The 18914-nt window shown below is 35.0% G+C and overlaps 1 protein-coding gene across 11 annotated transcripts in view; it reads right to left on the bottom strand.

Moving 5' to 3' along the window:
- Positions 1-18914, bottom strand: part of LOC120525337 (syntaxin-binding protein 5) — a 637028-nt gene that overhangs the window by 122836 nt on the left and 495278 nt on the right. For all 11 annotated transcript variants that reach the window (XM_039747537.1, XM_039747542.1, XM_039747540.1 and 8 more), the window contains exons 10-11: positions 12455-12609; positions 7038-7110 (exon numbers count right to left, since the gene is read on the bottom strand). In XM_039747537.1, the coding sequence (XP_039603471.1) occupies positions 7038-7110; positions 12455-12609 (228 nt within the window). The remainder of the gene's footprint in view (positions 1-7037; positions 7111-12454; positions 12610-18914) is intronic.

The following is an 18914-nucleotide window of genomic DNA, read 5'->3' as shown; positions in this document are numbered from 1 at the left end:
GAGGTTGAAGGACTTAATGGGCTTAACGAACTTACTAGGCCTAATGTGCAATACTGTGTACAGGTTATTGCCATTAAAAAAAAAAAAAACATAGGAGTGCACTAGACTGATTCCAGGATTGTGAAATGTAAGCTATGAAATAACATTAAAAGAACTGAAACATTTCAGTTGTGTAAATGATAAAAAGAAACTATGACAATGGTTTTCACCTAATACTTTAAAATAAGTGCTTCCACAAGGACACACAAATATAAGAAAGTTTATCTTCACGTAGAGAGCAATAGATATACAGTGGAACCTCGGTTCACGACCAAAAAGTTCGCCAAACTTTTGCCTCGGTTCACAACCATACACTCGGTATACGAACAAGCCAGTTTCCCTTGCCTGCCTGCAAGCCGAGAGAGAGAGAGCGAGCGAGCAAACCACGTGTCTGCTGGGGAGGCGGAGGGGGAGATTGCTGCACATACTGCCTGCCTTCTGCATAGTGGGAGGGGGGGTACAGCTGAGACTCTCTCTCTGAGAAGCAGGCAGTACGTGCACATCCCCCCAACTCCACCCCCAGCACAGGCAGGCTGAGAGAGAGAGAAAGAGAGAGAGAGAAGGCGAGCAAGCTGCGTGCCTGCCTGGGTTTTTTATTTAAGCAAACTTGCTTCTTGTTCATTGATCTCAGTCAGACGTGCACTCTCTTTGTGCTCTACAGTATTTCGTTTGCTTTTGCAGTTAACTACGGCTTCTAAGCAAGTGAAGAGTGGTGAGAAGAAAGTTTTGAAGAAAATTGAAATCGAAGTAAACAAAGAAATTACAAGAGGTGGAAAAACTGTTTACCAGTTTACTCATTTACCAATTTGAGAACTCTCGTGCTTTCAACCAGCACAATGTAAACAAAGCCAGACTGCCAGTAAGGTGGAGGGCAAACAAGAAGGGTTGGGTCACAAAGACTTTCTTTTTGGAATGGCTGCATGAGGCTTTCGCTCCCACCAGCTAAACAGCGAAAAACACCACAAACCCAAGAAATCACAAGAGAGAAAACACCTGAAGGAAAACACTTCATGCCAGAACTTGACTCATGCAAGGTTAGTTTTCTTGGTGGTTTTTGTATTACGGATTTTTCAAAAGTTAATTGTTCAGTTCGTAGCGTGAATTGTTGCAATGTTACTTTTCTCTTTTTTCAAATGTTCGCTTTTTCCCCTGTGCTTAAAACTAATTACAGTGTTTACAGATGGAGTTGTTCATAGCGCGATTAGTTGCAATGTTACTATTCTCTTTTTTCAAATGTTCCTTTTTTTTCCCGCTGTGCTTAAAACTCATTTTTAAAAAAGTGTTTACAGCGATCGGGCTGTAAGGTGTTAGCATGAACTCCTGCAATGTTTTTTGGTTGCTTGTGGTTGGTTTTTAAATTAAAGTTCGGATTTGTTCAAATGTTCCCCTCTGTTCAGAGAGAGAGAGAGAGAGAGCGAGCGAGCGCTGCTGACGGGGGGTGTGTGTGTGCTACAGAGAAAGAGAGAGCGGGAGTGAGCGCATGCCGCTGACAAAGTGGGGAAGGGGGGGTGTGCTACAGAGAGAGAGCGTGAGCGAGCGAGGGTGTGCTGCTGACAGAGGGGGTAGGGGGTGTGTGCGCTACCGAGAGAAAGCAAGCACGTGCTGCTGAATGGGGGTGTGTGTGCTACAGAGAAAGAGAGAGTGGGAGCGAGTGAATGCATTTGACGATTGGGGAATAAAGAGAGAGCAGGAGCGAGTGAATGCATTTGACAATTGGGGAATCCTACAGAGAGAGAGAGAGAGAGAGAGAGAGAGACGCGTAGCTGAGCTGGGAGCCTGGGTGTTTTGTGTCAGTGTTATTCAATGTTTTTACTTTAGTTTACTATTACACTGTGCATTCTATGGCGTAATTAACTATACAGTATTTGTGCTTAATCATTACATATATTTACATACAGTTCGTACGGTCTGGAACGGATTAATTGTATTTACATACAATTGCTTCGGTTCACGACAAATTCGGTTTACGACTAGAGTTTTGGAACGAATTATGGTCGTGAACCGAGGTTCCACTGTATAGAGTGAAAGTCACCAAGTGGTGTTTTAGAAAGTGGTATTTCAAAACTCAACTTAATGTTATTTTGATGAAATTAGGCCAAAAGTACTGAAAGCCTTTGTTAGGCTGAATACCCTGGTCTTATCAAAATAGTTCTACTGTTATATTAATCCAAGTACTACTTACTAGGTTTATTGAAATGATTACAAGCTAAGTGAGAGACATGAGTTCCACCATATTGTAAACAAAAAATTATAACTTAAATCATAATAACGAAAATAAAACAAATTTTATTGGCAATGTGATGAACTATTAATTTTACTTGTAACTGTTAAAACTACATACACTGTAAAAGTAGTCCTGTAGAAGGGCAGAAATTTAGTTCTTTGCTAATATATATATATATATATATATATATATATATATATATATATATATATATATATAAAGTCTGAAATGTGGTTGCTGTTACTCTACACTAGCTTCTTAACAGATAAAATGCTACACATCTAACATTTTTATTTTCAATTAATTTCATATCTGTTAATGTTACGTATTATGGTGAAACTGCTATGCAAGTCAGATTGCAATTCTCACTTGTTACATTAAACTATCCAGTTACCACAGCTGGTCTTTGTCAAAAATTAAATAGAAGAAAAAAAATAAAGAAAAACAAATAAAATGAAACTTAATTTTCTAGATGAAGCCATCTTTAATAAATGTCTAGTAGTGTCTGTGCTGACACGCGGATCTGACTTTGGTAATCCTGCTAAGCCTTTCAGACTATCACAGGGAACACATCACCCTTATTTTTCTTTATAGTCAACTGACAAATGGTTAACAAAATTGGTTATACAAAATAATGACAGAAAAAACACCACCTTATTTTTTTTTGCGTGTTTCACTAATCTGCAGTTACAATGAGACACTTCTCTCTGTCAGTATTACTGATTTGTTTCAGTTGCTCTTCTTAACTCTTCTTCTTTCATTACAATCCATTGACTACACCTTCCATCTAAAACAGGAATTGCAGTTTACCGCGCAGACATAGCAATGTAAATAACTTTTGTTATTTTTTTCCAGTAATGTGGTTCCTAATTTGAGATGTAAAGTCCAGTATTCTCCCCTATTTCCAGCCTAGAGGCTCTTTACATCATTGTAAAGGTAACGCAACATGCTTATAGAGTAGTTTGGCTTATATCACACACTAAAACACACAACAGCTTCTAATACCCTATGTTATTCAATGTTATTTTTCTGTTTATTTGCCTGTGTACATTAGATTTCTTGCATCACACTCTTTGCATGTTTGATGAAGGAAAATGTATTTTTAAACAAAACAATTTACTGAAATTTTCTAGAAACTAAAAAGCACAGTCTTCTTCAAAGCTATCTTGGAATGGTTTGGGGGAGGGCCAATTTGTATTATAAAATTCAGCACAGATGTGCTGGTTCTGCACTTAATTTTAATATTAAATATGATTTAAAAACTGCACTCTGATTTGTGACTAGTATCAGCAAAAATGGTATGTATCAAAGCAATATAAGGTGAGAATTTATTTTACATTTTATCATATTTATGTTATTTAGCAAAGTGTGCATTTACTTTATATGTCTGACAGATCATATACAGCATTATGTATTAATTTAAAAACTCATTTGACATGCTTAAAATACATTTCTCATCCACTGGATTACATGTCACTCACTACAAATCCAGTTGATGAGCACAGACTATGACTGCAGTGGCAAAAGTTTCAGTATGTTTTTTGGTTTCATTAAAAAATGAAACGACAAAAACAAATGTCTTGCCTTAAATTTCTGTCAAAGTCAGATGTTAAATATACCCCTTTGGGTTTGTGGCAAAAGGCACAACAATAGTTTTAGGATGAGAAGCTTTTATAAAATACCTAATTTATGAGTGCTTAACTATAACTAAACAATGTGTTTATTATTGCAAAATAAACATGAAAATATAAATTTAATGATAAAAACACATGCATGCTTAATATATAATATTTATTATTTTCATAAACAATAAGTTCACATTTATGCTGGGATAACATTTGGCTTAAATTATTTAGTTGGGTTCAGAAATTCAATTTACAGTCTAAGTATATGTTATGCCTAGAATGAACATTACAATTACAAACTGTTCCTGGAATTAATTACAATATGCTAAAAGCAAGGATACAGATATGTGTGATTAACTTGTACAAGGGAGGTGGGGCTGGGGGGGGTGTTATTAGTAACAAAACTTTCCAAAGAAACCTTTTTAAAGTGGCTACTATTTAATTACTAGTTGGTTCAGCCAGCATAAAGTGTTCTAGTATTATAATTTAAATAACATATAAAATGAATCAACAGCCCTCCTGCTGCTTTGATGTTCTAAACCAGCACCAAGGTGCTAGTAGAAGTATCATGTTAGGTATTTATAAACAAAAAACAATGTTTTAATGCAGAGTAACTGCCAGCATGCTATGTTCCTCAAAAACAGTTACAATATATAGTTTATGATACTCTACTTGCATATAAGGAATCATTAACTTAGCCTCACTCTATTAACAAAGTGTCCCTTAGTATACAACAAAGAGAAAAAGGCATAACTGATGATATATAAATTCCAAGAGTTTGCCACCATATTTTTGTATAAATGTCATCTTACACACTCAAGATGAATGATGGTTAACCTTGTTGTAGAAAATAAAAAAATTAAGGAGTTGGAATAACAAAATAGGTCAACCTTTATTTATGAACGACAGCATCCTAAGCAAAAACAATCTATCTCCATATATATTAGAACAATGCATTTTCAATTTATAAGTTACTTCATGCATGGATAAAATCATATTAAAAGCAGCAGAATATATTACACAAGGAGCAAAGTATACTATTATGTCAAAGCATGTTAAAAGTGTCCCACACTTTTACAAATTTTATAGCAATTTAGGCCTTTATATAAAGTTAACGTAACCTGAAGGCCTTTTATAGTGCTTATTAATGAGCAAGTAGAAATGTACACCTGCATAATACTCACTCTGAATGGAGTCATGTTATTTTATTATGAGAGTCAAACAGCTGAAAGGACAAAAACTTCAAAGTATACAAAAAAATACAGTACACATTTTAGGGAAGGAGGCACTCTGAAAAAGTTCCTATGGAATCATAACAAAAACTACACTCTAAAGATACTGTCTAAACATTTTTCAATTAAGGAGACTGCCTTTCAGATTTGTACATAATGTCCTTTTTGAAATGTCCATCCAAATTAAAGACTCCAGACTATTGTATTATATGCCAGCAATCTTTTTTTAATGCTTTTTATTGTTAATTTATTACAATTTTTATTGAAACTACACTTAATAGCTAACATTTAGAAGGCACACATTAAATAGATTTGGTAGTAGAAATAATAACTCTTAAGAGTATTTTAATTAATCTGTAATATGGAACTTGGACTATTTTCTTAATTTCTAAACCCTGTACAATATGCTGCTGCTGAAAGATAGAAATACTCTGATGTCACATAAAAACACAGCTTGATTCACATTAAAGATGTTTCAGTTTAAATAACCCACATGAAATTTGCAACTCCTGGCTCTCCAAGTCAACTATCAGAATAGTGAACTCAAGCTCTTGTCCACACATTTTTTCTGTGCCAAATATTCACTCATCCATGGGTTTATCTGGCCACTATATAATTAAATGCCTCTTATTGTAGGGTAGCAAGTAGGTGAGGTGTTAAATAATGAGAAGTTCTTTTAAAACGAACAAAGCTTCTTAACAAAGAAGTTAATCTGATTTTCTTTTTCAAACATGAATTTTACTTGTTCAGTTTGTATGCAGTGTGTTCTTTGTCACTCCAAATTAATGTGGAAATTTAAAATTAAAAGGAATTTTTTTTTGTACAAGTTTCAATTATTATCATGAAAACCACCAGGAACGGAGTTCTCACAGACCACTGTAATATCATAAAATAATCATCAATGTATGTAATTTCTTTGTTGTAGAAATAATTTTACCATTTTATTTCAAATTTCGATACATAAAATATTAACTGCTTCCTTTGAAATAATGACTATCCCATTAATCTACTGTACTATTAAATACTCAACTTGCACAGAAAACTCAAATATTAAATTGTTATCTAAGTCATACATATTTTTGCTTATAATAGCAAAAATGATTATGCTAAAAAATAAAATAATCATTTTTTTCTAAAATCAGTATTTAATTTCTTAATAACGTAAATGAAAAAAGTCACTATGTACGTCACTTAAATGCAGTGATGTGAAAGATATCAACTCTGATTTTATGAAAAAAAGATATTCCATTCTATGTTTTATATAAATAAGCACCAATAGGCTGAAAAACTGATTTTTAAAAATAAATGGAAAATAACATAGTGGGACTCAACTGAATTCTTAATTTATCATAAATTAACTTTAAAATTTTACCCCCTTTTAAATGTATTTCATACAGTCATTGCTCCAATTAGGCAACAGAGTATAAGCCTTTATGCTTGTTTTAAACTAAACCGACATTAAAAAATCAATGCTTAATATGGCTTTCCAAGGAGATGTCTAATATGTGTCAGAACTATTTTAAAAAGATACCATTACAGCCATCTGACTTGTAAGTTTGCAAGAAAAGGACAATTTAATTATACTTCAGAGGGTTCTATTACAGTACTCTTTCCTTGAAATTAAGGCACACAAATCTTAAGAGGAAGAACTGTTCATTTTGTTGAAAATATCTAACAGAAAATACTGCAAAATGCATTTTTTAAATAAAAGGAACCATTACAATTTAAATACAACATACAGGTATCCTACAGTGTTGCAGTATTAAACAATGTCAGCTTAATTATGTTTCAAGAAAATGTATAATACTCAGCATAAATTATAGTGGAAACTGCTGACAATTTAATATTATTGAAGTTATCTGCTTACACAGAGCAATACAAACATAACCCCAATTTAATTTAAAATGAAATACTTACCCGTTTTGTGCAAGATCAATAACAACTAAATCTTTCTCCAAAAGGACCACCACTGCATAAGGTTCCTGAAAGTCTGTGAAAATTACAAAAGAAATATCTAGATTAATTTTTGCATAAAAACAAATGTATTTTAAACAAAAGAATAACAGAGCAACCATGCATACCTAGTAAAGATATTTTACAAAATTACCAGGACTGTAGTTCTTTTAAACTATCAACAGGGCACATCTAAAGACGTTTTTATTAACTGATGTTCACAGCAAAAAAGGTAATAATGCCTGAATGATATTTTAAAAAATTAATCTAAGTTTATTCCCACTTAAATATAGCAAGATAAAAACAAACAAACAAAAAAAAGAACTACTGATCTATTTCTGACTGTCAAATCTGCTTAATCCAATTGAGGCTCTTAGGGACAACAGCCTACTTTAGCAACACTATGCACAAAGCAGGAACAAAATAAGGAAGGGGAATCACTCTTTTGCAGACCACATCTATATTCACTTGAGTATACCTAATAATTAAAATAAAATTAAATAAAGACAAGAAAAGAAACAGCCAAAAGAGCATACCACATATTTCAATAAATTTAGGTTACTGAGCCAGGCCCTAAATAACATTTCCATTTTAACTGTCATTTTTCAAGTCACCCTTTAGTCATCAACTGTACTGAAAGTGGTGAGGAAACAAAATGCTGCAAGCTGTAAGAAGTCTCATGTATTAGTCCGCTGAACAAATACTTAATTAAGGACAAACTCTCTGAGAAGAGGTAGAAGACTACTGCAAGCTGCCTCACTTCAAACTAAGTAGCAGTTCCAAGAATATTAACACATTTGGAATCGTACAATGACAGGAAGTCAATAGTGTGGCATTGTAGTGCAATGACTGACTTGGCCGAATGAAAGTTGCAGGAGACCTGGTACAAATTCATGCTTGTTCACATCTGTGTGAAGTATGCATATTCCAACTAACTCTAAACTGGCATCACTGTGCTCGTGAGGTGTTCTACAATAGACTTCCAACAGGTCCAGGGATAGTTCCTACTCAGTGTCCAATTTTGATGGAGCAGGCATTGTCTCCCTCTGAGCCTGCTACAACATGATGGATTAGTATTTAAACCCATCTAACATATTATTTTTATCACAGGAATGTGTCTTGAGAAAATTCAAGCTGTTGTTTTACCAACTACAATATGCTTCAAAAGACTAAAGCTTGATGCACAGAGTGGCATGGGCAGGATCACAGTTGGACAACCAAAAGGACTAACAATCTGAATGCTTTCATTTTTATGTTTCTAACTCTGTGACTTCTTTACACCTGTCTATTGGCTCCTACATCCTCATCTCCACCCAAATCATACTGCTTATATATTGCAGTATTCAACTTTACCTGCCTCAATTTTGTAGCATTTTTGCCTAACCAGCTCATACTGCTGTCTCAATGTTTCCACCTCTCAACACAACCCACATTGGCCTTGTAAATAATATGGAAGACTCCACTATCACATATTCTAAATCACTGCTGACCAGGAGAAGTGAGGCAGAGAAAGACTATACAATGGTAAGAATGTAGACCCTGACAATACTAGCCTTAAGGTACTTGGGGCCTATGGGAGCTACATGGGAGCAGTCCTTTGTACACAGTTGGCCTGAGTGTCAGTAACGAAAGCATCCAGCTACTGTGAAAGATAAGAGGTGGGCAAAAGAAGAAAAACAAAGTCCTCATGGAAGTTTTGTTTAGTGGTGCAGGCTGAACCATATGGTGGACGTCAGGAAATGTAAAGCTCTCCTTACTCTGGCCTATATCCATGTAGGAGAATTTTAGGTGGGCATAGTACATATGCAGCTGTGAGTGCATCTGGACAGAAGTCTAGATCAGGCTGCAAATATTGAAGTCACTTCCAAAAAGCCTTAAGAGGTCCCTAGCACATGTGGAACATTACTGCATATGATATATTTAAAACATTTATGGTTGAAAGTCTTGTATTTTACATTTCAGTTTGTTTCGGGAGTAGCATGAAAACAGGTGATTCAAACAGTAAGGCTGGCTCTGCTCCAGTGACTGAGTTTATTACTGGACTATCAGAGAGACTAAACTGTTACCAATCATGAATAATGCCTCACAACTACTACCGCATGTATAAACCATGTTAGCCTGCACACGGTAAATTCTACCATGGTCATCCAGATATAGTTACAGGAGGTTTTTATTTTTACTAGTTGTCTTACGATTTCAAAACACACTCGCACTGAACACAATTTTATTTTAGACATTTTCTAAGGTAACATTAGCATTTTCACTGAACCATGTTTAGACAGAATTCCCTTTGATGTTGCTTGGTTAACAGATGTTTAATTTTGTAAAAAATAAATTTAATGCATAAGCTGTGAATAAACTTTAAATTATAAATTTCTTTACTCTACATATGTGCTGCTATTAGTGGTATTTTATTGAAGGTAACAATAGATCAAATGTTATGACATATAGCACATTTAACAAATGGGGTTAAGGAAACATGAAGAGAGAAGACTAATTGTTAAAGATACACACTGCTGTGGTGTGAAATTTTGCATACAAGTTGATAAATATTTTGTATGTCTTTATTTGTAATTTATAACACTAATGTCTCTCATTGATAATAACAGCAATGGTTTGATGGTTAAGAACCCCTTCCCCCCTTTTAGGACTGTCTCTTTGAAATTTTATGACAGGGTTGGGGGAAGTGCCTCAAACAAGTTTAGCAAATATTTCTATGACTCTCTCAATTAACCCTCACAGGAAATTACAGGCAAACTCCAACTCAACATATGGTTTTGGGGGCAGGTGTGAAGGTGTTCTCTACCTCATTGGTCTGAAGTATGGCTGTTTGGAAATACCTTGTTTCAAAAGCCTTTAACTACCATAATGCCCTATTAGCTCTAGGGGTTGTACAGAAAACCTATACATTTGTTTGCTTTACCTCACTCCCTCTCTCTCTCTTACCAAACTGATGAAAGACCATCTCACACCATGAACTGAAAAGGACAACACAATGAAGAGCACAGCTCGGCAGCCATATTGAGACAGGCATGTGGCCTGTTCTGAAGAAAGCTGACCACAAATGATGCCTTAACTAGAGACTAAGTAACTAACACCTCTGTGTGTCGTCTGAAACTACATATCAACATTTATAAGGTTTTTTGGTTGTCAATATTCAAATGTATTTTGCATATTGTTATTATTTATGAATATTATCAATAATACAATATTTAAAGTGTAACTTAACTCCTGCTTGTCTTTTACTACACCTAATTGCCTGAGGTTATAAATGTAGAAGGGAAGGTGGGGAGAAGTTGCATGATACAATACCTTATAAGCAAAGTCTGTAAGGTTTGAGGCATTCTGACAAAGGCTACATATTAACAATACAAAAGGGGAAAGTAGAGTAATATATTACTCTACCAAGACAAAACACACACCTTTTACATTCCGTACAGATGCAGAAGATAACTTGGCAGATACATTTATAGAATCTTAAAGAGCATTAATAGCATTATCGCTACATATGCAAAGTTCAAATTCATTCATGAGTTAGAATAAACATTCATTCATTCATTAAATATTTGTCAAGCATCCTTTTTCTAACTTACTTTCATCCATTCATTATCTAAACCTCCAACAAAGCAAATTATACAATTATACTATTTTAAATGCCAGCAAACCAAAACAAAAATCCATATAGACTTGAAGAAAACAGGCAAACTTCACGTCAACAGTGTCTGGTTCAGAATTCAAACCCTATTACATGTAACTATGAAGCAGGAGCATTAACTATTGTGCCAACATATACATAGGTATTTGATTTCTCAGATGGAGAAGAACAAAATTCTGAGGAAATAAAATAATTGCAAGTGAATTATACTTATAAGTAAAAGAGAACTTCAGGAATGATTCATCGAACATAAAGTAAAGTCTGGGCAATATGAGATGGTCTATTATTACTACTCAAGATAAACATTCTCCAAAGCTTGTGGCTATAACTTGGGCAAGTATACTTTTCATTGCAGTTAAATAATGAAAGACAGATACACCTTATGAATGGTATCTTAGTTAACCTAGAAACCCACATTTTTAAATGACATTTGAAGAAACTAAACACTAAATTAATCATTAAAATGTATATATTCTCTTTGTCAGGGTTTAAAAAAACCTTTTTTAAATATGGACTTATGCACAACATTTCCTAATAAAATGTAAAGGAAATGCAGCACTCCTTAACACTTGCACACAACACTATATGACTGTGTCATTCAATTTCTAATACTCTAACAACTTTGGTAAATTGTATTCATGTTAAAAAAATGAAAACAAGCACACTGTTCCAATTCTAATAAATGGTGGTAGATAGTATTGGTAATTTCAGCATTAAATGAGAATAGTAAAAGCATATTATTGAACAAGTATTATACTACACAAAATCATATTATTAATATTTTATGACAGACTGAAAGCTTGTTTTTTTTTTTTTGTACCTTTTCCTTATTTAATCACATACTTATTAAGCCTGACTCAAAATACCACAAACTCTTTACACTGCACATGAACTGGCTTTCTATCGCACTTGATTTCCATCCACTTGATATTTTTCGTATTGGACTATTCAAGTATATCAACCACTGCAAAAGTAATACTTTCTAAATCAATCTGTTCAAGTTCCTCCAATATTATGGTATATATTTTAGTGTTTGATCTGATAGCTCAGTCTACTCTAAATTCGCAGGAATGTGCAGACTCAGTGCCAGACTCTAAACCATGAGGCAACATTTTCTCCTAAAATCTATTTAAATTCTTAGTTGCCACAATCCTTTTAAAATAATATGTTCAATATACAATATTAATGTGGTATTACTGAATAAAATATACAATATTTTTAAACAATATAATTAATACTATCTCAGAAATACAGTGCACAAATATCATACAAATAGTTTAGCTAATGAGGAAACTTTTATTTTTTGAATGTTGTGGGAAACACATGCCAAGTAATAAAAAGACTTTGCAATGTACAGTCATTTGAAAAAGATAAGTATACTCCATGGATTATCTTAATTTTCTTTTTTAACATATGTGGACAGATTTGATCTTCGTACTATTTACTTACTTTTGACTACTGTACAATGCCTTTTTTATTTATTTTTGCTGTGAGTAACCTAAAGCAAACCTAAATTCAAACTGATGCATACTAATGTGATACTGCTTTCACGCAGAAAATGATATGCTAGAAAACTATAAAAACAATTCATTTATATTGAAAATTAAATGCATAAGTACTTATGCTGTATATAATACGGTGAATGTGACACTAATTAAAGGAACACCAAGCAGAACATAACAGAAGATATACCAGTACCATCGGTGAGGAATATTACAGTGCCTACCATTAGGATATGGCGTTTCGCAGAGTGTTAGAAAATCAACAATGGGATAATCCATTTCTAGTACAGCTGTGCTCTTTCCATGCATTACTGTTAAACATGGTCTTCTTCCTATAGTATCGTATGACAGGCCCCCTGATAGAATCATGAATGGATCTCTGAAAATAAACACAAAACAGAGAAAATAAACCAAACAAGAGAATGCATCAGTTAGGCAAACTGAGACACAGACATATGAGGCAACAGAGCATAACTAATGTACATGAAAATGTGTTTGATTTAACAAAAGCAAACTGATGCATAATTTTTTAAACTGTATATTACTTTCTTCAAATTATGTCATTTACTGATTTGGGGATAAGTGAAGCATTTTTAAAGCCATTTTTTTTTTAGAATTATGGCATACTGTCCTTTTTGGCCCAGACGCATCCCTTGTTCAACTGGGGTTATTAATTTTACAAGAAAAGATGTCTACCTGAGCAGCTTACAATTACACTCAATGAAGAAGCGGTAATATGTGAATGAAAAAAAAATAATAGAAGTTAGCAAATATGTCTACTTTAACAAAGTAAAATATAACAATACAAAACATGCCTTCTGAAGTCTAGACATAGGCTTATGACAACAAAGCAAGATTGCAAATAATTACTTGTTGCACATTTCTGGTGCTGTCATTTGTCAGGGAGAAATATTTGCTCCTTTCTGTCCTGAAAAATGTGGGTTTAACTTTTAGCAATGTGATGGATGAAAATGAGCCAAATGTCTCTCATAGTTCACTATTAAAAAAGAAGTAAAATTTGTGTTTGTACCAATTGAGGTTAAATACATCTAGAAAATATACTGTACATGTCATACATGAGAAAATAAAAAAATGCTATGTTTCTACTTTTCACTAAACTCTCTACATTAATCCTTCAAGCTATGGATAGCAGCAAATACGTTACATGTTGATGCTCAGTAAACTATATGGCAATGCTGCACTGTATTTCAGAATATGCACTGTGAAACAAGTGAGCTCACATAGCTGTTAGGCCACACTGTAACAAGTAGCAAGCTATCCTTTGGGATTAAGTAGTTTCCTTCAGAAATAAGGAATTTCATTCAGGATTAATAAAGTTTTTCTGATTATGTTACAGCTAAAAATAATTAGTGATAAAACCTAAGGCGGTGTCGTATTTAACAAGTTTTACGGTGGTTTTCAGTCATAGGCTTCATTTACATAATCTGGGGCAGTCAGTTGTATAATGCGACATGTAAAGTGACTAACTCCAACTAAATCAAAGAGGTCTGATTTAGATTTTAGCTGTAGGGGCAGGTTATGTGTGCATTTGAGCTGATAACCAATGAGTACTCATCTGGAAGTACAATGCATATAATGCAGTGCTGAAGAATAAGGAACGTGGGGGTCTGGGACATTGCAAACCGAAGAGAACCTCATCTGTCTGAAGTTGTGTTAAACAGAAAAAAGAAAAATGGCAGAGATTACAGTTGAAATCACTATACCTGTTAACCCTTTGTACAGCACAGGCTCTGTCAAACAGTATATTATTGGTTTCAAAAAAACAGGCAAGCAAAACTCGACAGTACGGTAGGCATGCAGTCACTAAGTTAGACATGCCCAGTGATTTGCAGTCGTGAAAACTGACATGGTCTATCAACGATATCAGAAACTGCAGTTGGTAAGTCTGACGTGCTCTCAGACTAGAACTCACATAATGTGATGTTGGCTTTACCCGAATGATTTTTTTTTTCATGTCTTTGTCTCTTCTTGAAATTGAATTTCATATAACAGAAAAACATCAATATAACTTCATGTTCGATGATATCTGAAAAATTCATCCCCATCAGGGACACCGTATAATGAGTGCCTAACATGTTGTTTAGAGCTTGCAGTAGTAGTAAGTCACACATTTTGTACCATAGGCATTCCTGAAACCTTTATCATAACACATTTTACCTTTACCTTTCAGGAAACTAGTTACCGCTATCCACACCACTGGAGTTAAAAATAGGTACATACAAAACTTTTTTTCAGTAATGATGTCATATAAAAATATGTTTGTAATTTTGAAAGTATTTGAACATGCACTTATTTTTTTGTGGATAATTTGAGGATGTGAATAAAGATATATTCCCCATTTAGAACTTGTTATATTTGGTACTTTTTAAGGCCTTTGTTTTATGTTTTGACTACTGTCCCATTGGACACAATTATAAATTACTTACAGAGACTATTTTTAATACAGAATTACAAAATATGTCTTTACTTAACAAAGCAAATATACTGAGCAAATGACAGTTTTCCATAACAAAAAAAATTACTTTCAATTAAAAATATATTATCCTTTAAGCTCAAAAATAAAGCTAGGTGATGCCAGACTAATGGATTCCTCTTTTATGTATTGTTTTACTTTTTGTAAAACAACAAGAATCAAGATGTTCAACTAACACTTCTGTGACTTCCTGCATTATTTTAGCAATCACATGATGCAGGGAATCCACTGAAACCCGGTACATCAAATACATTATATGGCCACTCATTTATTGCACAATCGAGGACTGCAGTGTGTTTTTAAAATAATTGACATGGTGCATATTGTGCATGTGTGCAAGTAAAAGGGTCATATTTTACAGTGTTTTGTTTCAGTAGGAAACTGAACAGCACATAAAGCCTGTTCCTTGCTGTGTGTTTTGACCCCATGCTGTCTGTGGAGACTAGAAACCACTCCTCTTTGAGCAACTTAACAAAAGCAGTAACAAGATTGCCATCATAACTGGTAAAACAGGCATTGTGTCTTCATATAACACAAATGACAGGAAGGCATATGAATATGCATGAACCTATGCAAATCAATACGTTAAAAATATGCAGAAAATACAAATTCATTAACACATCTCTGCTCACATACTAGTGTGAATCTAGCCATACAGAATTTAGTTCTGACAAAATCTACAATGTTTAAACTAAGATTTAACATATTTAATCGATTAATCATCATGACATATAAGATCATCTAAAAAGATTGCCAGAAATTACAAGTGCTGCATTCCTTTCAAGTACTGCATTCCTTTACCTACAGTGAAATTTTAATGATTCTGGATAATTTCCACAAAATCTCCAGATTTAAAATCACAAATGTTTCTAACCTGATGAGCTTACTTGCTTTCTTTCTTTGGTCAGGTCACGGCAATACTATAGTAGACCTTCAGTCAGGGAGGACTTGCGCTGCATTTGGGTGTGACCTGATATGGGGTGGGAGTTATTGTTAGCAAATAAGTTACTGTCCCTTTTTTAAATTTATTTGGGTGAGACGTATGCATTACATTGTTCAATATTTGGAGTGAAATTAAAGTCTGAAATCCTCTTTCCAAATGACATTGCGTATTCTATAACATTATTATTTCTTTACCATTTTGGTCATAAAAACAAATTAAAATTAAAAAAAAAACACCTTACAGGAAGTCTAATTGGACAAGCCACTAATTTTACAATATTTTTTGTTCTCTAAAATTTTAAAAGATTTTAGGAGAATGAACAGTGAAGGACTGTTAAAGTAGGACATGGTAAGAAAAGTAGTTTATGGGTATAACAAACCATCCACTCACTTTACAAAATAATTAATTCAGGTATGACTCAGATAGCCTATCCCTAACCCAACATTTCCACAATCTTAATTTTGTAAGGTTTTATTGACACCCTTCCAAAATATCTGGTTTCACTTGACCTAAGTCAGCTTTTCATTGACTTAGTTCAAGTATTTCCTGACTTTCTCCTAATTCTTCAGATACAGACATTGGCTTCCATCAATTTGGGAAAATTCATGTTGAAAAAATAGATAGTTGAATGTATAGCTAATGATGGATGTGAGCACTCAAGATGGCAAAATCCAGCAATACCACAAACTGGAGCACCCTACACAGTTTGTTTTACCCCATTTGTAAATCTATACTAATAAAAGGCAAAGCCCTCACTCACTGACTGACTGACTGACTGACTCACTAATTCTCCAACTTCCCGTGTAGGTAGAAGGCTGAAATTTGGCGGGCTCATTCCTTACAGCTTACTTACAAAAGTTGGGCAGGTTTCATTTCGAAATTCTACGCGTAATGGTCATAACTGGAACCTATTTTTCTCCATATACTGTAATGGACTTGCGTGTCACATCATCACGCCTCCCACGTAATCACGTGAACTGACTGTGAACACAGTACATAGAAAAGAAGGAAGAGCTCCCAAAGAGCGCTGAAGAAAAACGCATACAAGCTTATTCATAAGTGCAGCTACTGCGGAAACAAAGCACGGTGTAAACCGTAAGTTTAAATTAAGTTTATGGACACGCTCCGCTGCCGTTTGTCATGCCTTCGTCGAATACTTTATTCGCGAGATACAAGTTTAATGAGAAGACACGAGGTATAAATGAGACTTTGGATCACTTTGTAACCGAGTTAAAATTGCTGTAGCGAGAAACTTTTAAGTGCTGGGTCTTAGCCAACATTAAATAAAGCCATGGACATCGCAACATCACACAAGAGAGCAGCTCACGTGAACTGACTGAATGCAGTACTAGTGATCACTTCCATGCATCAAACCTGTTCAAAAAACGCATTACACAATTGACAAGGTTGGAAAAGAATATGCTCCGAGCTGAGCTCCACAGCTAACGCGGTCTTGCGGAAGCAACTTCGTCATGCTGCCACCAAATACTCACAGAAAAATCCACAAGTTAATACACACGCTGTCTCTAGAGTTTCTCCACACTCAATGTATTCCTCGCATCCCCGTTATACCCTCTGATCTCCCATTTCAATTCAGATGCCTCCAATTTCCAGTAAGGCGAGCACACACCGGCAAATTACTTTGCACAAGTTTAATTTCTTCTATTTTTGCCTTCTTTATGGGAAACCTACAACATGGGACCATGTCTTACACACACAAAAGCATATTATTTCTTGTCAATAACTTAGTTCCCACAGCTGATTGGGGAGTTTTGTATTAGCTACTCATTTCGTGACGTTAAGAGTCAATGTCCATAAAGAATCCACGTTCAGACTGAAGTGCCAATTATCTGACATTTTCAAAGACAACTTTAATATCTTACTGACATTATCTGTGGTTACCCCCCCCTCCCCCTTCTTCAGGCCACCGTGCCGCCACTGCATAATGTGTGAAGACTGAAGTCCAAATATCAAAGAAACACTTTCACAAAAAGTGAAAGTATAACAACACAAGTGCACTTTTATTCATGAGTATAACTGAAGAAAATGAAGTCGGCTTAGGGTACAACGATGATATAACTGCTTTGGTGGTACAGCGGTAAGAACTGCTAACTCAAAATTAAGAGGTCACGGGTTCGATCCTGGTCCCTTCCCAAAATTAAAGTTTTGAGTGGTGAACTGCTCTTACTGTGACTATTATACAATAAAAACATACCGTATATACTCGAATATAAGCCGAGTTTTTCAGCACGCAAAATGTGCTGAAAACCATCCCCCTCGGCTTATATTCGAGTCAGGTCCTGCTGCCCCCTGTGCATTCCCTGTGCAGTGAGAGAGAGCGACACACACAGACACGTGAGAAAGGCACGCACGGAATGGATTAATTGTATTTACATACAGTCCTATGGGGTAAATTACTTCAGATCACAACCAAATCGGGTTACGACCAGAGTTTTGGAACAAATTACAGTCGTGACCCGAGGTTCCACTGTACCTGGTTTGGTCTGCGGTTGGTAGAGCTGCTGCGGGCTCTGTGTGGTACTGTGCAGCCTCTGTGAGACTCATTCTGGGCTGTGTGCTCAATTAATGAGCTGATGCCTCAATTAATGTACGGTAATTTTATTGGTATTTACTTTGATTATTGAAACTTACCAGTAGCTGCTGCATTTCCCACCCTAGGCTTATACTCGAGTCAGTAAGTTTTTCCAGTTTTTGTAGGTAAAATTAGGTACCTCGGCTTATATTCGGGTTGGCTTATACTCGAGTATATACGGTATATTTGATTAGTCTGCAACAGCCGGTGTAACTGTATGATATTTGTAAAGGTTAGCTTTTTTTTTTTTAAATTCAGTTTTATTCTCTCAGTCACATTCACGCTCCCCCAATCTGACACTGCTGCTTTCAAATAAAGACGTGGTATAACAGAGGTGAACTCAGATGAGGATGAGCAAGGTTACTATCATCTGGGCCAACTGCTTTTCCATTTCTCTTCATAGCTTTCCCATTTAGTATCTCCACTTCCTCCAACCTACACTCTCTCTCTCTCGTTTTCTATATTTGTAAGTTCTTCAAAGTATTCCTCCCATCTTTTCAACACATTCTCCCTGCTTGTCAGCAAACTTCCATCTGCATAGTTTATCACTCATTCCATCACCAAGTCTCTTTGTCTTCCTTCCTCTGTCCAGATGTCACACTAAGGACCTTCCTAGCTCTCTCTTACTACTTCAGCTGTGGTGTTCCAATCATC

Source organism: Polypterus senegalus, chromosome 3, assembly GCF_016835505.1.
Source record: "Polypterus senegalus isolate Bchr_013 chromosome 3, ASM1683550v1, whole genome shotgun sequence".
In the NCBI taxonomy this organism is placed as follows: Eukaryota; Metazoa; Chordata; class Cladistia; order Polypteriformes; family Polypteridae; genus Polypterus; species Polypterus senegalus.
The sequence above is the reverse complement of the archived record's forward strand: the minus strand, read 5'-3'. Positions and strand labels throughout refer to the sequence as shown.